Below are 26279 nucleotides of genomic sequence, written 5' to 3'. Positions count from 1 at the left end.
TGTAATCAGAAGTCAGGAATCAGTACCAATGGAGATGCAGACCCAAGGATCACGAGCCAGAGATCACCGTAATGTAGAGCCAGATACCAGAAGTGTCACACATTGCAACAGCTAACCTGCATTTCGGTCACTGTTCTTACCTGTTTCCATTGGTTCTCACTCCCTGCATTCACTTGCTGGTCTGAACTGGGCATGCGCATTCCTGGTCTTTTCAAAACTTCTTGCATTTTCTTGATTGGCTAATTGCCTGTCAGCTGTGTCTATTTAAAGCACCTGCTTCTCTACTAAGTTGCTAGATCTTCAGGTCTCCTTATCTGTTAGGACGCTGTTCTCTCTGGCTCCCATCTGCACATCAGGATCCTGTGTTACCTGTTCCACGATCAAGACCTGTGGTATTATTGCAAGAACCTCGTGCCTCATCATCGGTCCCGTCCTCAATCTATTCGCTTTCCAAGAATCTTAGTGCACTAGTTCTATGCAGTTCACCACCTCTCAGTTGGTATCCTGTGTAACTTGTTCCACGATCAAGAACAGTGGTATTGTTGCAGGAACCTCGTGCCTCATAATCAGTCCTGTTCTCAGCTATTATCTTTCTAAAGTTCTCAATGCTTCAGTTCACTGCTGTTCACCTGAATCTCTGCATTTCTCATCCAGCAGTCCTGCTCTACTCCACAGTTCCATCTCAGTTTAGCAAATATTTTTGTCAAGAAAATATTCTGCTCACATGGACATCCTCTTGAGATTGTCTCCGACCAGAGAGTCCAATTTGCATCCAAATTTTGGAGAGCTCTCTGTAAACTCCTGGATATCTAGCTGAACTTCTCGTCATCTTACCATCCCAATCAAATGGTCAAACTGAAAGAGCGAACCAAAATTTGGAGACTTTTATTTGTCTATATATCTTGGCTTCCAAGGATAATTTGGTGGATCGTTTGCCTTGGGCAGAATTTGCCCATAATAACCTCAATCACGAATTCACCTCTTCCACTCCGTTCTCCATTGTTTATGACCTTCATCCTGATCTTCCCATGTTCTCAGCCCTTCATTTCACCCAGGTTCCAACTGCTTATTATCTCCATCGCAATTTCCTTGCTATTTGGAACCAGACGATTGATTGTCTCAAGAAGACTTATTCCCGTTATAAATGGTTTGCCGATAAAAAACGTTGGGCGATTCCTCCCATCAAGGTTGGGAGCAAGGTGTGACTGTCGACCAAAAATATCTGCCTACGAGTCGCTTCCATGAAGTGCGCCCTCCGATTCATTGGACCCTTCAGAATTCTTCAGGTCATCAACCCAGTATCTGTCAAATGCATGCTTCCTCCGCATCTTGAATTCCTTTCATGATTCGCTCCTCAAGCCTCTAATCATTAACCGGTTTTCTTCCGATAAGAATACGTCTCCTCCTCAAAACTTCCTGCATTCTCTTGATTGGCTAATTGCCTGTCAGCTCTGTCTATTTAAAGCACCTGCTTCTCTACTAAGCTGCCAGATCTTCAGGTCTTCTTACCTGTTAGGATGCTGTGCTCTCTGGCTCCCATCTATCCTGTGTTACCTGTTCCATGATCAAGACCTGTGGTATTATTGCAAGACCTTGTGTCTCATCATCAGTCCCGTCCTCAAGCTATTCGCTTTCCAAGGATCTAAGTGCATTAGTTCTCTGCAGTTCACCACCTCTCAGTTGGTATCCTGTGTTACCTGTTCCATGATCAAGACCTGCGGCATTATTGCAAGAACCTTGTGCCTCACCATCAGTCCTGTTCTCAAGCTTTTCGCTTTACAGGTATCTCAGTACATCAATTCTCTGCAGTTCATCACTTCTCAGTTGGTATCCTGTGTTATCTGTTCCATGATCAAGACCTGCAGTATTGTTGCAGGAACCTCGTGCCTCATAATCAATCCTGTTCTCAGCTATGCGCTTTCTAAAAACCTCATTGCTTCGGTTCACTATCGTTCACCTGAATCTCTGAATTTTTCATCTGGCGGTCCTACTCCACTCAATGGTTCCATCTCAGCCTGCTCTAATCCCCCTGAGAGGACCTTGAACTGTGGCTAGAGAGCAGCTAAGTCCATATTCCCTTGTGGGGATCCCTGGTGAATACCTCTCTACCTGTCTGAGGGTAAGTCTATCTAGAGGGGGGCTTCAAGGTCTATTCCAAACTCAGGCTCCGTGACAAAAAGTCACTATAATGCAGAGCCAGGGGTCAGGAGACAGAAATCAACCACAGTAGAAGGTACAAGACCAGAAAGTTAACATGTAAACGCTATCACCAGCAATATAAAGCTAGGCAGCTGAGGTCCTATCTCAGAGAGACCCCCAATAGGATTAGAGAACACGCTCCCAACAGTAATCAATAATTTAACTGGGCATTTCCTTACACTATTTGAAAGAAACCACAATGTAGAAAACCCCAACATGTCACACCCAACACGTTTCGCCTTAGAGTGAATTTCAAAATACATGTTAAGTAAATTGCTCACTAAAATCCTTTTTTCATCACTTTACTAAATTTCAAAACTCCTCTTATCCTTTCTTGATTTGTCATAGTTGAAATAAAAAAAAGGAAAAAAATAATTCCCATTAAAAAATGACCCATGGGCATACTGCAGCGCTGAAGGTGATAAAATGATTATAGGTGGTAGCTGGGGATGACCAGGAAGTTAACATGTAATCACTATCACCAGCATTATGAAGCTAGGCCAATAGAGAGAAACTCCCAATAGAATAGACCTCCAACAATAACTGTTTTGTTGATCGCACTAGATGTGAGAAAGTAACCAAAATGACCCAGAACACAGTGGCAACATGCATAAGAATGTACCAAGTTGAGAAAAGGAATAAACTGATCACATGCAAATCATATGCAAATCAGAGTGAATCAGAGTAGTAGCAATTGATGTACATACCTGGGGATGAAAGAGAATAAAGATAGTTAGCTGTTAGCTGTGTCATTTAATTGGGCACTTCCTCACACTTTGTGATAGAAACCACAGTGTAGAAAATCCCAACATGTCACACCCCAACACATTTTCCTTAGCATGAATTTCAAAATAGATGTTATGAAAATTACTCATCAGATTCCTTTTTCACCATTTTATTAAATTTCAAGACTCCCCTTATCTTTTCTTGATTTGTCATAGTCCAAATGAAAAAAAGGAAGAAAAATTCCCATTAAAAAATTACCCATGGGCATAGTGCAGCTGAAGGTGGCAAAATGATTATAGGTGGTAGCTGGAGATGACCCTCATAAGCCAGCAGTGACATGCTGCCAGCGTGGAAAAATGCATTCACTCTGACTAACTCGTCCCTTCTGCCTGTACAAATTGCTGCACCTCCACAAATGATGCCACAAACCTAAGTGCCTATGGACAAACCTATGAGCATCTGCAGAAATCAAGGTGCATTTTCTCAAATCAAGGTGCACAGTGTTTGCAAAGCTGTATTTGCACTGCACAGGGGTATTTTTCTTTTTACATCTTTTTTTCTTTTATAACTTCCAAAAGCATTTTAGCATGTCTGATAGATAGATAGATGTGCTTCTGGTAGAGCCTGATAATGAAGGTTCTGAGATGGTGAAGCAAATTGTCAGTCTATTACAGTTAACAAATCATTAAAAATGTGAACTCACACTGCTTCTTTTTTTGTGCAATTGCACCTATTTATCTGTTCAGTGCATCTCAAAGTGCAAGTCCAATTCCTCCAATTCCCGATCCTTGAAATTGCTTGGTGAAAGGAGGATGGGCATTTGTGGATACATATGAAAATGTGCCTAATGGAAACAGTATAATGTTACTTCAAAGACCAACTTGCTACAAATTGAAAGCCACCCATTTAATTAATTTGAAGTTTTTTCATTTTTCTCCTAAAATATTGCTGGCATATCCTCTTTTATGTCTTAATTTTATCATGAGAGTGAGGGACATCAGGGGGTAAATGTATCAAGGTGCAATTTTTTCAGTGATTTAAAATCGTGGCAAATCGCGGGTGATAACCCGTGATTTTAGTCCCCAAGTCGCCAGATTTATTAAGCTGCAATTTTTACTCTGATCTTCAAAATTGCTGGTCATCTCTGGTGATTTATTGAGATTTCAAACACTCCTGTGTTTAGCTAACTCTCCCGTGTTTAGCAAACCCACATGTGTTTAGGTTTAAAATCCGATAGACAACACGCTGCTTCCTAGCTGCATGATTAGTACCCACATCACTGGTACACTGCCCTGCCTATAGAGCCGGAGGTTGGCAGGCTGTCAGAAGATGAATGTTCCAAAAAAAAGAGCATATGGTCCCCCCGCCAGACCACTATTAACACTAGTGCTGCTTTTTTGGCCCTACATGTATAAACTTGAATAGCACATGTTAGCATAGTTCATTAGATACTACTGATATATGGGCACATTTTTGCAAGCATAGTCATGGGCAGACCTGGTGAAATAGTCATTGGCAAATGGTTATTGCTGGCATATTGTCACCATTGTGCTAGCATAGTCATGGGCACTGATGCTGGTATAGGAGCATCTAACTCTAATGGGAAAGTAATGGACACTACCGCTGGTATATAGGAATACAACTTCTGTTGGTATAGTAATGGAAACTGAGATTGGCATATGGACACTCACCTCTTTTTTGTGTTGCTTTGAAATGTGGGCACATACTGAATCTTTGTTGGCATACATGGGGGCACTGTTGGTATGATACAGACACCCACTTCAGCTGGCACATACATATGGCACCATTAGTAAAATATGGGCACCAGTCTTTCATATAGTCAGAGCTTTCTTTGTCATAGAACGCTAAGAATGGAGTTCCGGCATCTTTTTTCCATGGATTTTCAAAGTTTAATGAACTTTTTTAAAAAAAAAATTCTCTGCGGTGCTGCTACAGTGCTGCACCGCATCTCATTGTGTGTCCTGCTTCCGGCTCCGGCAGCGTTGTGACGTCACAACGCTGGCAGTGAGAGGAGCCGCGATCAAGCAGAAAAGCGAGAAAAGAAGAATAGAAGGTAAATACTGACTACAGAAAGTGGGGGAGGGGCGTAGAAAGAGAGGGCTACAGAAAAATGAGGGGGCAGAAAGAGAGGGCTACAGAAAAACAACGGGGGCAGAAGGAGTGGGTTACAGAAAAACGAGAGGGGCAGAGAGAGGACTACAAAAAAACGAAGGGGCAGGGAAGAGGACTACAGAAAAATGAGGGGGCAGAAAGAGAGGGCTACAGAAAAACGAGGGGGGCAGATAAAGAGGGCTACAGAAAAATGAGGGGGCAGAAAGAGAGGGCTACACAAAAATGCGGGCATTTAGTCATGGGCTCCACTGGTAAAATATGTGCACCTGAATCATTAACAGTGTTATCATGATTACTGCTGGTATAATATGGCACTAATTCCAGCTGACTTCTAGAGACTAAGGGCCTGAGTCATTAAGGCACACATACTGATGCATTGTGCAGTTGTACTCAACGGCACACAAATCGGCTCTGCATACTCCTGGAGTCAGCAAGGAATGGATCTCAAGACACGTGTGGTGTTGACTATGGATGTAGGTTCACTCTGCTGTACTAGACCAGACACTGCAGGATGCATACAATACGTATGTGGAATATGAAATCTCAAAAGAACGCACAGAGACAAAAATATTAATCAATTAATGTTACCTGTCAATATTATAGTCATTTATGATTAGAAATGGAAATTGTATAAAATAAAAAAAATTTGCCATTGAAAAACATTAGGGTTAGGCTGTTCTTCATGTCTACTGTACATAAAATACATTTTTACAGTTGCAACTGATTGCAGACACATGTTATAGAATGCATACGATACTGACTCAGGACTTAGACTAGCCCCTTAGCTGGTGCAAGAGATACGACAGAAAAACTAGAAAATTCACACACACAGAGCTTCAGTCCAACATGGCTGCATTTGCTTGAGTTTGGCACACCCACATTGTGCATCGAGTACGGGCACACGCCCCTTCCCCGCCCCATTCACTCCTGGAAATCGTAGACCGTCGTAACTGTCATTTGCAGTGGCACACGCAGCAAACTTGCTTTCATTTACGGCTGAGTGTCCTCGTTCTGGACATGCGCAGAAGGGAATTGTGTACAATACGCAAAAAAACAGAGATATGTTCCTTAATGACTCAGGTCCTACTTGTATAATATGGACACTTAGCTCCTCTGTTATATAATTACATGAATCCCCAACTCTGATATGTAATCCGATGTGCATTGCTGGTATAATATCATCATCATCATCATTTATTTACATAGCGCCACTAATTCCGCAGCGCTGTACAGAGAACTCATTCACATCAGTCCCTGCCCCATTGGAGCTTACAGTCTAAATTCCCTAATATAGACACACACTCACACAGACAGACAGACGGACAGAGACTAGGGTCAATTTTTGATAGCAGCCAATTAACCTACCAGTATGTTTTTGGAGTGTGGGAGGAAACCGGAGCAAACCCACGCAAGCACAGGGAGAACATACAAGCTCCACACAGATAAGGCCATGGTCAGGAATCGAACTCATGACCCCAGTGCTGTGAAGCAGAAGTGCTAACCACTAGGCCACTGTGCCGCCCATAATATGCACTGTGCTACTATACAGCTTGATGATGTTTGCTTATGGGATAAAATGATTGTTTTATAAGGTTAATATTGTGGAAAATGGACAAGTATTACTGGTGCAAGTTCAAAAATTACACAGAAGGGGAACCCAAACCTGCAACTTTGTTCATGGTCCCATTTGGTCTTAATCTGTCTCTGAAAAATTGGCTATACTGCAGCATGAGGCCTCATAAAGAAGAAATTGCTAACATCCCCGCTAATAGCATTTATGTTTTTCTATTATATAGTTTTTATACTTTTTTTATTGTACATTCTTTTAGATTATTTCCTTCCTTGATATGTGAAGATATAGAAGGTTATTATAATCTTTGTACACAGTCACAGGGAAGGAGGCCCCTTCAAGAAGATATCTCCATTCCTCAACAGCAAATTTAATAGCTAATTTTTCCCTATCTCCAGCAAATTTATGACTAAGAAAAATACAAGCCCAGCAGGTAAGGTTTATTTACGGATGAAACATCACACTAAATGTATTGAATCTATTCTGACATAGCCAAGGACAATTGGTAATCACAACCAAGTGGAGGCGTTCACCTAGTAAGATATCTATAGCACAGTTGCATTGTGATCCCTGCTTACTGAAAACATTTGAAAAAGCACCATATTGAGAAGAGAGACAGAGGAAGAGGACATCTGTAAATGAGGAGGAGCGCTAACTCTCTGCAGACACTGAGAGTGACCATGTGGATCACAGACAGGAATTTGCGCAGAGTGCCAGTCTAACACTGTATGAGTAACTGGAACCATGAAAACCAAGAACCAATTTGTCACGAACACGCTCCCAGCTGCCGTGACCTTGGGGTGTTCGCTGTATGAGGTCACATGATTTCAGCCCGCAGTCTCCCTACCTATCACACAGGTTATAGACCTACAGAATCGCCCCCAAACACATCGCTCTCACACCCCCAGACACTTCAGGTTCTGCCACCACCTATTGAAAACGGGCAATAGGACCCCAATATACTGTTCCACACTGGCACACAGGTTTCTAGCTATCCACAAACTAGCAAGACCCACACCAGCATGCACAGGGTTAACTCTTCACACCTCCAGACTGTTACACAAATGTAAATGAAGGCACACACAGCTTGTTAATCAAATGTATCAACAAATCACACACTGGTATTCCAAGGGTTAACTTGGTCGAGCAATCTTTTCTTCTAACAGGCTAATGGATTTGTTAGAGTATCAAGGACGCAACTTATTAAATTATAGATTTAATATACAAAGATACAGGGCATACAGATAAAAAAAAATAATGAATAACAATTAATTGACATAACAAGCAAAAACAGTTTAAAATAAAATGGGTTACATTCAGATTTGCACTTACATGAATTGCATTCTGGCCAACGAAATTTGGCTAGGAAGATGGATAGCTTATCAATGTGAATTGATTTCCCAAAAAGTCTGTACAGCGCTACGGAAATAGTGGCGCTATGTAAATAAATGGTGATGATGATGATGATGAACTATAGTATTAACAAACACAGGAATGATTAAGAAAGAGATAAAGGAGATCAGGGTCTCCAAGGTGGGAGTAGGAAGAACCAATATAGAGATTATAGAGGCATAGTAACTAACAGCTATGCCTGAATCCAAATTAGGATATAAAGTAACTGACCACATGCTTGACAGTTGTTGTAAAATGGGCACAAGAATCAAAGGAGGGAGAATGGATGGATGTACCTACAGGCGCAGGCTGGGAGGTATAAGCCCGGGGGGCACATAGGCGGCCGCATCACCGCCTGTGCGCTGACGCGGCTGCATCGGATGCGGCCGCCTGTAACATAAAAAAAATTATTATATTCACAGCGGGGGACGGGGGGAGGCGGCCGGCCCGAACAGCCGCTAGACTGAGCGGCCCGGGTGCCCGATGCCCCCCTAACCCCCGGTCCAGCCCGCCCCTGTGTACCTAGCAATGGCCTCACTAATACTAACTAGGCTTTGGAGTTTCCTGGTCACCATGATGCAACCAGTTGTCCTGGTTTGACACAGTAAAGACAATAATTAGTTTTGAACCTTGTTAGGAACAGCAGGTAGCTGCTTTCCGAGCTTTGCAGATGCTGTAAACAAGCATTTTGGTATTTACCTGTGTAGTGCTATCGCATCATCTGTTATATCACCTGAAGGCTGACCATGACCTGAGTCTCATGGGGCCTGATATCTTAAATAGCTACCATGTCAAACAAACCTTGCTGGTTACAGCTTCCACATACAGGCATCTCTATGCTCATGTTCAGTGTTGTTCTGAATACAGTCTGTTTTCTGATATCCTACTCTTGCTTGTAACCATGATTGTCCTATTTGCTGCTTGAGTTTCAGTTCAGCTAGAAAATGTTAAAGTAGGGGAAAGGACAGTATTCAAATGTAGATGTCATTGCCGATGACAGTCAATCAATGCCAGTTTGCATACCAGTAGACAAAGGTAGATTCCATGAATAGCAAAACATTAGACTGCAGAGCTTTTCATTATGCATAAATGCGGCTAAGGGCCTGATGGAGAGTTGGACACATTTTTTACGTATAAAACACAGACATAAATTTAGTCCAAAATAGGGCCGCAATTGCAGGAGTATGCTAAGCTGCAAGTATCTTAACCCCCATTTTTGTTTTCTGCTACTGCTGTGTGCCAATGTGTCCTAGATGTGCTAGGAACTGTAGTGTGTTTGAGTCATTGCTCTGTCCGGCAGCTGTCAAATGTTTAAAAATAGATCAAAGTTTTTTTTAAAAAAAGCGTGGGGTCCCCCCATCCGGTCACTATAACCCCAGTGCAGCCAGCCTACTGCTGGTTACGTGATAATCGGGAAAATTTTTTGCGTGGGTTCCCTCCGATTTTCACATAACCAGCACTAGGCAAACCAGCCTGCGGTGGCACTATAGCAGGGGGACACCACACGGCAGGGACAGGAAAGCGTGGGAAAATCCCTTATACTATATATAGACCTCGCGCAAGAGCTAAGTTCATTGTGAATCGGAGCTTCTACAGTGTAGAAGCTGTTTTGCTGCGTCTGTCCTTTTTTTATTTTTTTTTAACCAAGCATGTTCCGGATTGCATTACAAATATGGGGCCCTTCTGGTTGAAGACTGCTATCAACAAGGGGGCTCTCCTGACCAGAAGAACTGAAGATTTTTCCAAGCATGGACTTTGGGATAAAAATTTATTTGGGACATTTACAAGCCGTACTTTGGAATTACAAATACTTTTGGACATTTCAAGCAGGGACTTTGGAATTACAAATACTTTTGGACTTGGTTTTGAAGCATTTTTAAATTAAAAGCTGACGAAAGAAGAATAAATCTGATTGGTAAGTATTTTGTAGTTTTCTTATTTTTAATAAATATATGTGGTATTAATGAGGGTGTATATTGTTTTTATTGGGGTTTTATTATTTTAATTACAATTTGGTGGTTTTAAACAGGGAGTAGTGGTTTATTTAACATTTTGTTTTGTGGAACTATAGGTCCCAGCCAGTCATGGGTGTCAGGGCATGTTGGCACTTTTGGTTCTCCAAGTGCCAGCATATCCTGGCTGCCATGGGTATGCTGGTGCTTGTAGTTATACAAGTATCAGCATGCCCACACTGTTTATGGCAGCCGGGGCTCACTGGGGCTTGTAGTTCCACAAAAAATGGCATCCGTTTGTTTTTTTAACTATATACTCGCTGTTTATTACCCTACACCCACCGCTCCGAGAGGTAGGAAGAGGCCTAGTGCTTTCAGCACTGGATTGGGTGTCCCTAGAGGGGGGTCCGCTTATTTTTGTTGGCGGACCCCACTCCCTAGGGAATCCAGCGCAGTGCGGAACAGCCTGGGTTTGGTTGTCATTATGGAAGGTGCCGAGTGTCCCCCGCTATTGTGCCACCCATCCCAGGCTGGTTTGCCTAGTGCTGGTTATGTGAAAATTTTCCCCTATTCTTTTAAAAACATTTGACAGCACAGGAGAGTTTGCTAAACAAACCCTCGATTTGCCGCGATTTTAAAACACTGAAAAAATCAGACCTTGATACAATTACTCCTTGAAAGTGGCCTGGCTTCAAACATTCAAAGCAGTTCGAATTACACGCATTTGTAACCGACCCTTTGTCAATAGCAGTTTTACTGGGCACCGTGACAAAGAATGTCAAACCTGGATTTTGATGTGGCATTGGTTTTGGCACAAACACTTTGCTCATTTACTGAAAAACACCAAACATCTCTGAACTGTGGCAAGTTCTCCATAAGACTGTGGGTCCGACTGCACCTATTTTGAAAATACAGTGGTCTACTGCCAAAACGTCAATTCCTATAGGTGAATTCAACTTTAGCTGCAGCCATTTGTTTCTAATTTCGTAAAGTTTGGATATTATGCTTGGGCCGGTTTTTCATGGTCATAGAGCCACTCATGATAGCGCTGGTCTTGGCCTGGTCCTGAAACCCCAATGTGAGCCATTATCTTAGTCTTCAACCATGGATAATTGAGGCCTGGTTCTCATCTAGATCCATACAAGCTTACTGGGTTTCTCCAGTTAGATATGCAGTCAGCCTCTCAGTCCAAATTTGAGGAGGTCAATTTGCCCTTGTTCAACTCTTTCAAAGGACACCAGATATGCTTCTATGTCTTCAGCTGGTGAAATTTTTCTGCAGAGCTGGACCAGGTGGTATGTATCTGTCACGCATCTCCTGGGCTAACTCTTCCTGTACGAGCCTGGTGTTTTCCTCCTGTGCCTCTGCAAGTTGCAGCACCTGAGCGTGTTCTCTTGCTGTGAAGTGGCCACATTTGCGAGGGCTCTCAAGACTTCCTGCATGTTGATGTCTATGCGGGCTGGATAGCGGTAACCTGTGTCCCTAAGCATCCCACTTCTAACACCACTTATGGCACAGGCACTCTTCTGTTGATGCACACATGACCAACTTCTTGCTTTGTACTTTGCTTTATTTGTCAGGATGGCAAAATAGCTCATAACATACGTTCCACATACTTTCCTGTGAGCCTAATGCTAAATTAACAGAGACCAGCTCCCTAGACACTGGGCAAATTATTCGGTATTGGTTACCTTGAGCAATGAAAAAAGGTTTAAATACTTTACTCAACTCTCATAGCCCTAGCTTGATAGACAGATGACATTCCCACCTTGCCTTTAAAAAGGAGTTATTTGCATGTGTTCTGCTTGATTACTCTCACTGCAGATACAGCTTGTCAGCTTGTTGTTAGCTATGGATAATGATGCTTCTAAACCACTTCAAAATATGGAAGTCACATCATACTCTATACTATTACTGTGTAGTATTAATGTGCATCTTTGAACTAGGTGCACTGCTAAGTCCATATGTATGTGGACACTGACAAAAATTTTGTTATTTTAGCTGTTTACCAATACATATTCAGTTATATAATAACTATGGACCTAAAGTGCCATAGTGCAGACTCTCAGCTTTAATTTGAAGGTATTTACACCCCATGGCCTTATCTGTGTAGAGTTTGTATTTTTGGACAGGTCTAATGCTTCATTAATTCTTTATCAATTAAGCAGTTAAAACGTCTGGAGTTGATTCTAAGTGTGGCATAGCTCTCAATGCAAGTGAAACTGTCCATTTTTAAGCTGCAGTAACAAAAAAAATATTTTAGAGAAATAGCAGGAACCTTAGGAGTGGCTAACAGTTTGTTACATTCTGAGAAAAAAAAGAAAACACTTGTGAGCTTGGCAACAAAAAAAATGCCTGGACGTCCATGGAAGACAATAGTGGTGGAGGATCGCAGGATTCTTTCCATGGTTAAGAAAAACCCCTTCACAACATCCAGCCAAGTGAAGAGCACTCTCCTGGAGGTAGGCATATCATTATCCAAGACTATCATGAAAAGAAGACTTTTTAACAGCAAATACAGAGGGTACACCAGAAGGTGTAAACCATTCAAATGCCTCAAGAATAGAAGGGCCAGATTCGACTTTGCCAAAAACCATCTAAAAAGCCAACTCAGTTCTGGAACAGCATTCCTCAGACAGATGAAACTAAGTACCAGAATGATGGGAAGAAAAAAGTATGGAGAAGGCTTGGGATGATTTGTGAACTGAAGCTTACCACATCATTTGTAAAACACTGTGGAGGCAGTGTCATGGCATGGACATGCATGACTTCCAATTGCCATGGGTCATTAGTGTTTATTGATGATATGCAGAAGACGGAAGCAGCCAAATGAATTCTGAAGTGTATAGGTATTTACTGTCTGCTCAGATTCAGCCAAATTCAACAAAGTTGGTAAGACAGCGCTTCACAGTGCAGATGGACAATGACCCAAAACATACTGCAAAAGCAACCTAGGAGTTATTTTTAATTCAAAGAAGTGGAATATTCAATCACTTGATCTTAATTCGATTGAGAATGCATTTCAATCACTGAAGACAAAGCTAAAGGCAGAAAGAATGAAGACAGCTGCAATAAAGGCCTGGCAAAGCATAACAAAGAAGGAAACCCAGCATTTGGTGATGTCCATGGGTTCCAGACTTCAGGCAGTCATTGCCTGCATAGAATTCATGACAAAGTATTAAAAATAAACATTTTATTTATGATTATGTTAATTTGTCCAATTACATGTGAGCACCTGAAAGTAGAGGACTGTGTATAAAAATAATTACAATTCCTATATGTTTCATATGATATATTTGTTCGGCCCCTTGAATTAAAGCTGAAAGTCTGCACTTCAATTGCATCTCCATTGTGTCTGTCTATCTATCTATCTATCTATCTATCTATCTATCTATCTATCTATCTATCTATCTATCTATCTATCTATCTATGCCACCAAAAGAAAGTCCAATCTGCCTTGCATAGAAACATTTACTGGTGTAGAATACAAAATAAAAACAGCTTTTCCTGGTAAAAAAAAAAGATGTATAAGAAAATGTGAAAATTCATCTGGTCATTATGCTACTTCCCACTACAGAATATAACAGAAATATTGGACAATTATTATTATTATTACAAGTAAAACATTGTAACATTTTTCTTCCAATGCTAATTAAAAAGTTTTAATTTTTCCAGAGTGTGACTCATTAGAGCTATATATCTGTGTGATAATGTGTGGTGTTCTAATGATGCTGGAGTATCTAAATTACATTTCTTCTCCTCTAAGTAAGCATTCTGCTTTCTTCTGCTAATTTAGGAAAACATGCAGTCCAGGAGTTCCTTGGAAATGCACAGGCCATTGCTTTACAGATTATCCTAGCAGATGGCCTGAGTCTTTGCTGGGTTCAATCCTGCTAAGCTGCCAAGATATGCATTATTCAGTATATCCTAAGAGCTAGAATGATCCACATAGTTTTTATATATCTGTGTCCAACGGTTTTCTATATGTTGTAGAATCCTCTGATGGCGCTCAAGATCAAAGTACCTAAGACGCAGGTAAAAAAAAATAAAAAATTGTTAGAGAGCAAGTTACAGTCGATGCTAACATAGTCTGTTGTATTTTTTATTACTTAGATTACTATAGCTTAGTGGGTTACTACCATTGATATGTTGGTAATTTAGTCAATTCATTTTAAAAGCATTACATACATTTGAGTATGTATTTTATAACACAAAATTATTTTAAACTGTTTTATACGTAACTTAATTTTCACTTAAGTCTAAAGAAGTGGATTTTAAGTTCAGCATATTGTATGTCAAAGGGTATAGTTCTCTTTCACATACATCTGTAATGACTTTAAAGTCCAGATAGTGTGTTTCACAAAATCAGTCAATTCATATTAATTTATGATGGAAGCCTGTCTTGCTTGTATTTAATAGATGTACTAACTGTATTTAATAGATAACTGTCTGTATTTTATAATATTATTTTATTTCACTTTTAGTAATAAAAATACATCTGTCTTTCAAAGAAACTATTTTAATGTCAGTCTCCTTGAAAGAAGAGTACAAGTCTTTCGTTTAACACCATTTGCTATATCCCCCAAATGTCCATAGAATTCATGACACCTGTATATTTTGTCATTGTGTCGCCCACATTTTCTCATTTTTCTCTTGAAAAAAAAGACCAAATTGTCAGTAATCTGAATATAGGTAACTAAGCTGTTTATAAATGTCACATGCAGCAAATACCCCATAAGTATAGTCAGTCAATGTACCGATATGAAATCTTTTATCTGGAAGATTTAGGGTTTTCTGGATAATGGATTTTCTTGAAGAACCAGGTATAAAATGTGTGATTAAATTACACTAAAATATTAGCTACTCAGGCATGCCTATCCTTAATTCATCTCTGCCTACGTATTTATGTCTGTGCATGCAATATAGTTCATGTGTGTGTGTTTCACAATGACAATATTCTTCCCTACAGATTATCCTTCAGAACCTGTTCATTTGCACTACAATTTTCTATACAGTGTATTATTTAACCCACACCATTTGCTTCATAATACTAAGGTAAGTACCATGGCATAAAGGCAAAGGAGTCCAAAGAGGACTCACTGGTAGTTTATGGTTTGTTTAGCAGTACAAACAGTTGTTGAAGTAGGGGTGTATATGGGTATGCCCTACCGCCACTTGTCCTACTGCTTACATACCACAATGCATTGTGCATTGCCCCTATACATATTTTGCAATTCATAAATCACTCTGGAAGTGGCATTTATCACATTGGACCTTTTTTTTTCCTGAGAATTAGAATATTTAAAAATAATAATAATAATAATAATAATAATAATAATAATAATTGTGACTGGATGGGCTTACTCTGCCACCTAGTTTCCTTTTGGGAAGTCTTGCAACAAGAAACTACTTACAACTGTGTTTCTGTCTGTCTGTCAGTAACCTGCCAATACTGACCACTCCTTTTGGTCCCCTACCACCAGACACTCGCCATCTGCGAATGCCAACTGTGCACTAGAAGTAGGAGAATATTGCTGCTACCACCCAGCCACTACACTGGCACCAGGAACTGCTTACTTCTGGGTAGTTGGTAGTGCTGATGAACTGTCTCTTTGCTAGTGACTGGCTGGTTCATCCTGACCTATGGGTCAGTGCTGCTAGGTAGTCGGCAGAGCGTTAACACAAAGACGCTGTTTTCAACACATGACAGCTGGGGAAACATATTAGAATGTTAGCTCTTATGTGTATCTCAGGATTACAGCAAGCAATGTTATGTTTTTGCTGTTCTGTGTTAAGTCGTGCTGCTCTATTGATTCAGAAATCTATTCCATATTTTGTTGCATGTCAGATTTGTTGTGTTTCTGTTGCTGGGCAACCATACTTACCCTGCTTCCTGAGCTACTAATGAGGATTCTACATTGCAGCTGATTTATCAGCTCTTGCAAATCACTGCTCACTACCTAGCAGCTGAGCAGTCAACATTTTCTGCTCACATGATTTCTAAATAGCAGCTGGTTTGTCAGGACCTACATAAATACAGTAATTGCCATTATTGCCTTGCTGGTGTTAGGTTTACCTAGGCTAGTTCCTGTATTTTTATCTTATGTAGATTGGTATATCTCTTTGCTGCTGGATTCATTATATTTGACCTTGGCTTTGTTTACTGGACCTTGCTGTTGGACCTCTGCCTGCCCTTGAACTCTCAGCCTGCGTATTGACTTCATGTACCTCTACTGTCCTCTGCCCCAGCTTGCCAATTGACTATTCTCTTTTATGTCCTGTTTGTCTTGTTTGGCTGCATGTTGCTCAAATCTGCGAGTCTCTCTGACTCTACCTCACGCACAACTGTTAACAACAACACACTACTGGGATCATGTCAAGGGGGCATCCGAGTACCAGTGAACAGTGTAAATCTTGAAGAAATTAGAAATAACACAGGTGCCAAAAATTCAACACATAGAACATCGTGACGAACCATGGGATCAGGATCCAGAGAAAAACATGGACCTTTTTTTAGATCTCACGAAAGATCCCAGGTTTCTGACAGAAATAGTGCATCTGGACAAAAACCAAATAGGACAAATCCCCCCATCCCCCAGAAGGAGAAAAAGGCGCATATCTTCAGAGGAAAGAGGGGAGGAAGAATGTGTAGGGGCAAGGCCCAAAATAAGAAAGTAATTCCACTCACTAACGAAGGAATTTTCAACCTTAGTAGCACCCACCTTACTAAAGCCCAATATGAGGTTTTGGGGAAAGGACTCAAATTTGCCCCAAATAGAGCAATGGATAAGTTTGAAACATACATCGATATCCATAGATTTATCCGCAAGCTTACTTTAAAGAGATACTTTATCAAGGATCAGAAAGACATTGCCTCCACCACAACACCCAAGAGCAATAGAGAATTACTTGACAAATACACTCACACAACCTTAAGAAACAAATCTACATTTTACCCTAACTACATGAAAGGATCTTTTGTAAACACGTTTCAGAAACTAGTTGAAAATGACCTAGAGCAATTGAAAATAAAAGAAAATAGCTCTCATTGCAATATAAGTAAGGCAGAGATGAGAGCCATTAAAGAATTGAAGGAGAATCACGACATTGTCATCAAACCAGCGGACAAAGGAGGGGGGATTACTGTCCTTAACACCACTGACTACCTAACGGAGCTGGAAAGGCAATTGAGTGACTCAGATACATATGAGCATCTCAACGGTGACCCCCTAACCCATTATCAATGTGACTTAGTGCAATTACTTAAAAGTGCATCAGAGGAGGGAATACTTAATAAAACAGAATTGGAGTTCCTTAGGATCAAGGACCCAAGATTACCTGTTATATATCCCCAAGTTGCATAAGTCACGCACCAACCCACCTGGAAGACCAATTGTCTCTGGGATAAACTCCCTCACTACCAACCTGTCGAGCTACATAGACTTCTTTCTGCAACCACTGGTCACTCAGCAAAGAAGTTACTTGAGGGACACCAGCCACACTTTGGAAATACTACAGAGTGTCCAATGGGAAGAAGGATTTATTCTCCTTACATGCGATGTAACTTCATTATACACGATTATAGATCATGACAAAGGTTGCCAGCATGTTAGTCACATTCTAAGAGAAGAATCTAACCTCCAAGTAGAGCAAATAGAATTTCTTCTGCAAAGCATACACTTTGTTCTACAGCATAACTACTTCTGGGCAAACAGTGGATACTACAGACAAGTTCGCGGGACTGCGATGGGCGCGAAATTCGCGCCTAGTTACGCGAATTTGTTTGTAGCCCACTGGGAGAATCTTACCATATGGAACAACAACCCGTTCACAGAATACATACACAAATGGTACAGGTTCATAGACGACGTGTTGTGCGTATGGACCGGTACTATAGGACAGTTAGAAGAGTTTCTACTCTACATCAACACTAATGACCTAAATATGAGATTCACAGCTAACTACAGCAGAGAAAAAGTTGTCTTCCTAGATTTAGAGATCTACATTGAAGATAACCAGGTTGCAACAAAAACACACCTTAAAGAGGTTGACTGCAATTCGTACATCCCGGCCTGTAGCAGCCACCATACTAACTGGCTGCGAAACATTCCCAAGGGTCAATTCACCAGAATCAGGAGGAACTGTTCCACCATAGAACAATATGACATCCAAGCCAACCTTATAAAGGAAAGGTTCCTACAAAGGGGTTATGAGAGTACCCCTGTAGAGAAAGCCCTTGGTGAAGTCAGGAAGGAGGAAAGGCAGAATCTCCTAACAAAGAAGGCAATAAAATCTGGAGAACCATCGGACGCCCCCTCATTCATTACCAGATACAGTAGTGATTCCAAAAAAATAGAAAAAATTATCTGCAAACATTGGAATATCCTTCTGGGTGATGACAAATTGAGGGAGGTTTTACCCAATAAACCTAGGTTCATCTATAAGAAGGCCAACAACCTTAAAAATGTCCTTGTAACAAGCAGTATCCCTACTACAAGACAGACACCCATTAGCACATGGCTGGGAGAAGATAAAAAAGGTTTCTTCTACTGTACAAGATGTCTAGCATGCAGGACTAGTCATATGAGGGGTACTAAACCCACCTGTACATTTACTGCAACAGCTACTGGTGCCACATATACCATTAAGGATAAAATCACCTGTGACACCAAGGGGGTGATATACATGCTTGAGTGCCCCTGTGGAAAACAGTATGTAGGTAGGACCGCAAGAGATCTACATATCCGCATTAGCGAGCATCAAAGAAACATTCAAAAAGGTTTGGAGACACATAGTGTTTCCAATCACTTTGCACTCCTTCACAACAAGGATGCCTCATTGCTTCGATTTCTAGGCATCTGTAAGGTGAAAAGACCATGGAGAGGAGGAGATTTCATCCGATCCATGTCATGTGAGGAAAGTAAATGGATTTATACATTAAAGACTCTAACACCACGAGGCTTAAATATTGATTTTGAGCTCAACAGTTTTCTTTAATAAATATAAGGTTTCAATTTGGACCATATTTATCATTTTCACAATAATCCTTTTTTACACCTTTTAACATTCCTGGTTTCATATATGTTTTTTCACATATTGACACTTTTTGCTCTATATTGATTCCAAGTAAGGCTTGCTGCTATTTTTGAATCTCCTCATCAATACATCTGGTCTATAAAGACCTTCATGGGTTAAACTCCGTTTTAAAACTATAAAAGGAGGCCAAGTTGCCCTCCTATTCCATACATCCCTGAGGAAGCCCTTCATTGGGTGAAACGCGTAGGATACCTAATCTAAACGGATTTACCAATAACCAACAGCATTTACATCTCTCACTGACAAGCCGGCATCACGCTAATACAGACTGGATAATCACATCCGCATGCGCATGCGCGAACAACCAACTTTCACTCGGCAGCTGGATGTCTAACAGCGTGGACGGAGACTCGTACAGCGGCTTCCCCATACGGACACCTGTGGAATAGATCCTGCAGAAGCAGGGTGAGTTAACCCCCTTCTCTGTTCCCTATCCCTTATGAGGTTTACCGGAGCTGTTAGCACCCTTAAAGCAATTGCCAACTTACACTGTTTTCAACTGACTATTTACTGTGCACCTTGGACGGATACTAGTTTTTTACAGTCAACGAGATCACAATACCTATTGTTGTTTGGGCCTAATACACATGGCGAATTTTTAATTGCTTTCAGACTTGGCAACCACTTTTCTATTAGAAGATTACCAAACAGACGGCTGTCTGTTTTTTGGAACTTTTATGCATACCAGCAGGACTGCTGAATGTTTACTGTGCTTGTTTTAAATTATTGCAGCACTAGAAGGTGAATGTTTATGCCTCCACTTCACCATTGTGTTTATGTTTCAATAAATACTCATTAACTCATCCACTACCATTGTTTATATGTACAGGCGCCTGGGGACCACCCCAAGTTTTTCTTGTGGTCTTTTCTCAGTTCAACCAGGGAGGAGGGGTCCCCCCCGTTTACATTGTCCCCATTTTGGCAGCCATCACCGATATCAACTGGTGTTTGCGCAGATATATAATATTTTTCTATACGACTACCCATTTAGACCCCATATATATCAGCTGCATCCCAGTTCTTACTTTTACACACCACTATAATTATGATACAACATCAAAGAGAGCAAAGGCTCCTTAGGATAGGAGATATTTTCTCTACTAAAGAAAGGATCATTGAACCATTAATAAATGAAGATACTTTCTGTGACACTTACCTACGGTATGAGAAACTCCTAACTTTAGAACTGAAGCAATGGTGGGAAACCACCACGCTTAATCAATATATCCTACACAATATTGTACCTAGGGGCCTTAGAATCTCAAAACGTCCTACATACAATTTAGAGAACAAGCATTTTATGAGCAGATGGAACTCTATCTTAGAGAACTGCTCAGTTGAACTGATTAAACTCCTTATAGAGGACAGGGGAAAATCACTGGAAAAGATTGAGGAAGAGATCTCACTAATTCAGGTAAAATTAGACCCTCTCAAACACTTAGAGGACTACCAAAACTTGGAAAATCTAACATTAAATAAAATTAAGAAGATAGAAGAAGACATCCTTAAAACTAAAGAAAGTAAGTTTTTAAGAGATCTGAAAGATTATGAAACTCACTCTCAATTCATCCAGAATGAACCCAAATTAACAAACCATAGAACAGAGACCACCACACCACGGGATAGGGGCGGTCGAAAACCCACCCAAAGGACAAGTAAAACAAGATCAGGGAGACATAGGTCAGGACCTTATTATTCAAATAAAGAATCTATTCGGAGATCACCTCTGATTAAAGAATTGCCTCATAAAAGATCCCAAAATAGGATCTACAAACCCCTAGATCCCAGGAATCTAGACAACTCTCTGGGGCACATTTCCCCTCCTAAGAATTACATTCAACTAGCAAGAGGTGGATTTGGGAAGGGCAAAGCCACAGCCCACAAAGAAATCTCACAGGCACAGCTAGAAATCTTGAAGAAATTAGAAATAACACAGGTGCCAAAAATTCAACACATAGAACATCGTGACGAACCATGGGATCAGGATCCAGAGAAAAACATGGACCTTTTTTTAGATCTCACGAAAGATCCCAGGTTTCTGACAGAAATAGTGCATCTGGACAAAAACCAAATAGGACAAATCCCCCCATCCCCCAGAAGGAGAAAAAGGCGCATATCTTCAGAGGAAAGAGGGGAGGAAGAATGTGTAGGGGCAAGGCCCAAAATAAGAAAGTAATTCCACTCACTAACGAAGGAATTTTCAACCTTAGTAGCACCCACCTTACTAAAGCCCAATATGAGGTTTTGGGGAAAGGACTCAAATTTGCCCCAAATAGAGCAATGGATAAGTTTGAAACATACATCGATATCCATAGATTTATCCGCAAGCTTACTTTAAAGAGATACTTTATCAAGGATCAGAAAGACATTGCCTCCACCACAACACCCAAGAGCAATAGAGAATTACTTGACAAATACACTCACACAACCTTAAGAAACAAATCTACATTTTACCCTAACTACATGAAAGGATCTTTTGTAAACACGTTTCAGAAACTAGTTGAAAATGACCTAGAGCAATTGAAAATAAAAGAAAATAGCTCTCATTGCAATATAAGTAAGGCAGAGATGAGAGCCATTAAAGAATTGAAGGAGAATCACGACATTGTCATCAAACCAGCGGACAAAGGAGGGGGGATTACTGTCCTTAACACCACTGACTACCTAACGGAGCTGGAAAGGCAATTGAGTGACTCAGATACATATGAGCATCTCAACGGTGACCCCCTAACCCATTATCAATGTGACTTAGTGCAATTACTTAAAAGTGCATCAGAGGAGGGAATACTTAATAAAACAGAATTGGAGTTCCTTAGGATCAAGGACCCAAGATTACCTGTTATATATCAGCTCCCCAAGTTGCATAAGTCACGCACCAACCCACCTGGAAGACCAATTGTCTCTGGGATAAACTCCCTCACTACCAACCTGTCGAGCTACATAGACTTCTTTCTGCAACCACTGGTCACTCAGCAAAGAAGTTACTTGAGGGACACCAGCCACACTTTGGAAATACTACAGAGTGTCCAATGGGAAGAAGGATTTATTCTCCTTACATGCGATGTAACTTCATTATACACGATTATAGATCATGACAAAGGTTGCCAGCATGTTAGTCACATTCTAAGAGAAGAATCTAACCTCCAAGTAGAGCAAATAGAATTTCTTCTGCAAAGCATACGCTTTGTTCTACAGCATAACTACTTCTGGGCAAACAGTGGATACTACAGACAAGTTCGCGGGACTGCGATGGGCGCGAAATTCGCGCCTAGTTACGCGAATTTGTTTGTAGCCCACTGGGAGAATCTTACCATATGGAACAACAACCCGTTCACAGAATACATACACAAATGGTACAGGTTCATAGACGACGTGTTGTGCGTATGGACCGGTACTATAGGACAGTTAGAAGAGTTTCTACTCTACATCAACACTAATGACCTAAATATGAGATTCACAGCTAACTACAGCAGAGAAAAAGTTGTCTTCCTAGATTTAGAGATCTACATTGAAGATAACCAGGTTGCAACAAAAACACACCTTAAAGAGGTTGACTGCAATTCGTACATCCCGGCCTGTAGCAGCCACCATACTAACTGGCTGCGAAACATTCCCAAGGGTCAATTCACCAGAATCAGGAGGAACTGTTCCACCATAGAACAATATGACATCCAAGCCAACCTTATAAAGGAAAGGTTCCTACAAAGGGGTTATGAGAGTACCCCTGTAGAGAAAGCCCTTGGTGAAGTCAGGAAGGAGGAAAGGCAGAATCTCCTAACAAAGAAGGCAATAAAATCTGGAGAACCATCGGACGCCCCCTCATTCATTACCAGATACAGTAGTGATTCCAAAAAAATAGAAAAAATTATCTGCAAACATTGGAATATCCTTCTGGGTGATGACAAATTGAGGGAGGTTTTACCCAATAAACCTAGGTTCATCTATAAGAAGGCCAACAACCTTAAAAATGTCCTTGTAACAAGCAGTATCCCTACTACAAGACAGACACCCATTAGCACATGGCTGGGAGAAGATAAAAAAGGTTTCTTCTACTGTACAAGATGTCTAGCATGCAGGACTAGTCATATGAGGGGTACTAAACCCACCTGTACATTTACTGCAACAGCTACTGGTGCCACATATACCATTAAGGATAAAATCACCTGTGACACCAAGGGGGTGATATACATGCTTGAGTGCCCCTGTGGCAAACAGTATGTAGGTAGGACCGCAAGAGATCTACATATCCGCATTAGCGAGCATCAAAGAAACATTCAAAAAGGTTTGGAGACACATAGTGTTTCCAATCACTTTGCACTCCTTCACAACAAGGATGCCTCATTGCTTCGATTTCTAGGCATCTGTAAGGTGAAAAGACCATGGAGAGGAGGAGATTTCATCCGATCCATGTCATGTGAGGAAAGTAAATGGATTTATACATTAAAGACTCTAACACCACGAGGCTTAAATATTGATTTTGAGCTCAACAGTTTTCTTTAATAAATATAAGGTTTCAATTTGGACCATATTTATCATTTTCACAATAATCCTTTTTTACACCTTTTAACATTCCTGGTTTCATATATGTTTTTTCACATATTGACACTTTTTGCTCTATATTGATTCCAAGTAAGGCTTGCTGCTATTTTTGAATCTCCTCATCAATACATCTGGTCTATAAAGACCTTCATGGGTTAAACTCCGTTTTAAAACTATAAAAGGAGGCCAAGTTGCCCTCCTATTCCATACATCCCTGAGGAAGCCCTTCATTGGGTGAAACGCGTAGGATACCTAATCTAAACGGATTTACCAATAACCAACAGCATTTACATCTCTCACTGACAAGCCGGCATCACGCTAATACAGACTGGATAATCACATCCGCATGCGCATGCGCGAACAACCAACTTTCACTCGGCAGCTGGATGTCTAACAGCGTGGACGGAGACTCGTACAGCGGCTTCCCCATACGGACACCTGTGGAATAGATCCTGCAGAAGCAGGGTGAGTTAAGCCCCTTCTCTGTTCCCTATCCCTTATGAGGTTTACCGGAGCTGTTAGCACCCTTAAAGCAATTGCCAACTTACACTGTTTTCAACTGACTATTTACTGTGCACCTTGGACGGATACTAGTTTTTTACAGTCAACGAGATCACAATACCTATTGTTGTTTGGGCCTAATACACATGGCGAATTTTTAATTGCTTTCAGACTTGGCAACCACTTTTCTATTAGAAGATTACCAAACAGACGGCTGTCTGTTTTTTGGAACTTTTATGCATACCAGCAGGACTGCTGAATGTTTACTGTGCTTGTTTTAAATTATTGCAGCACTAGAAGGTGAATGTTTATGCCTCCACTTCACCATTGTGTTTATGTTTCAATAAATACTCATTAACTCATCCACTACCATTGTTTATATGTACAGGCGCCTGGGGACCACCCCAAGTTTTTCTTGTGGTCTTTTCTCAGTGTAATTCAGGGAAAGGCAGCTGCTAATGGGGAAAAACATCCCGCACCATAGGTTCTGTATAGGTGTTATCAGTTGCTGATTGTGGAGTTTATAACAGGCAATGGGCGTCATGCAATCTTGAGAGCAGTGATGGTTTATTGCTCTTAAAGGATACTTATAGGGACCATTACACACTAGTTAAAGGTATTGATGTTCATCCAGAAGTGCAGATGGAGTAAACTTTAATATGGACAATACAGCTCTTTTTATACAGTTTTGGACACAAACTGGATAGAGGTAATCCAGCCTCCTGTACCTATCCAGGCTGATTCATGCACCTAACATGGGAATCATCGTGGAGGGTTTTCACATCGTTAACATTGTTGCTAGTGGCAGGGCGAAGTGTACTTCCCCAATGTCCATGAACTGCCAGAGAGAGGATGGCTCAGCCTCTTCTACAACCCTGGTGCCAGAGTCTAGGGTGTGCTTACTCACCACTTGGCAATCAATTGTCACAAACAGCTGTCAAAACAGTGTGTGTAACTCTCATATACAAACAATGCTATTTAGGAGGTTTAGACTATTTGGATGTTCTATTTAGGAACCTCTTAGGAGAGTAAACACAATCTGTAATTCTCTTGTTTATTTCTTTTCATTACTCAATGCTATTGATGATTCATCTCATGACAGATAATAAACATTTTACTACTTTATTGATAGAGCTAGATCTCTGTTTCGTGTGTCTGTGTGCCTGTAGGCCTGAGTGTATGCCTGTGTGTCCCATTACTTATGTGTTTTGTGAAACATGAGAGAGAAGGTGGATAACTTGCATCACTATGTGTTTGCACTTCACTAAATAGTATTAAAAAGCATCTAAAATTAGGGCTAAAATTAATTTAAACCTATCAAATTCCCTTTACTTCAAGGGCTAGGTGCAACTGATCCATTCCACCACTTCTAAATTTCCACTTTGACCACAATGAACAATATGAAAACTTTCTTTTATTGCTACATTAGAGTGTTAAGAGCAATACATTCACATATTGTTAAATAAGTTATATACAACAATATTTTTAGAAATGAGAGGATTGCAGCAAATTTATACAAAAATTTCACTGTGGAACAAGTTGTTGCATAACGTTGCAAAGGAACAGTGACACAAGTGTAAAATTTCCCTTTTGCTTAATGGTTCTTTGTAATAAATTTCCACACTGTATTTGTAAATGTACAATTCACAGAATTTATAGTATTCTAGCTGAAGTACCCGGTGCTGCCCGAGGATAAATATTCACGTTATTAAATTATCAATGAGTTGAATGTAACTGTCAACATTTTAAAAATAATAAGCAGCCAAGATGTCAGTCAAATCTATCCAGTTGAAGGCCCAGAATAGTCTCCCTGGGTCACAGTTTAGCCCAGCATACACCAACAGGAGGTCCAGCCGAGACACCAACCACTCCATTAGGCATACCAGAACAATGCAACCCCTCTGTGAAGTTTTCATAAAAATCCATCCAGTGGAAGGCTCAGAGCAGGCTCGCCAGGTCAAAGTTCTGCCCAATGTACAGCAACGGGAGTTCTGACTAGTACTCTAACCCCCCTTACACCTGGCCAGAATCCAACTGGACCACCTCACATTGGTTTCATCCCAATTGGTCCAGGGGTGTCTGAATGCATAACCAAACAACAAATAGACCAATTAATTTAATATATAAGATCCAAGGAGGGTCACCTGGCGTTTCGTGGGTCCGATTTGTAA

General features: G+C 40.8%; 1 protein-coding gene across 1 annotated transcript in view; it reads left to right on the top strand.

Annotated features, from left to right (window-relative positions):
* The first annotated feature begins 13887 nt into the window (after positions 1–13887).
* Positions 13888–26279, top strand: part of TMEM244 (transmembrane protein 244) — a 31979-nt gene continuing 19587 nt past the window's right edge. The window contains exons 1-2 of the mRNA XM_075203060.1: positions 13888–14007; positions 14942–15027. Of these exons, the coding sequence (XP_075059161.1) occupies positions 13975–14007; positions 14942–15027 (119 nt within the window). The 5' untranslated portion in view covers positions 13888–13974. The remainder of the gene's footprint in view (positions 14008–14941; positions 15028–26279) is intronic.

The sequence above is a fragment of the Mixophyes fleayi genome, chromosome 3, assembly GCF_038048845.1.
Source record: "Mixophyes fleayi isolate aMixFle1 chromosome 3, aMixFle1.hap1, whole genome shotgun sequence".
NCBI classification, from domain to species: Eukaryota; Metazoa; Chordata; class Amphibia; order Anura; family Limnodynastidae; genus Mixophyes; species Mixophyes fleayi.
Note: the sequence above shows the minus strand (reverse complement) of the source record. Positions and strands in the feature narration are given on the sequence as shown.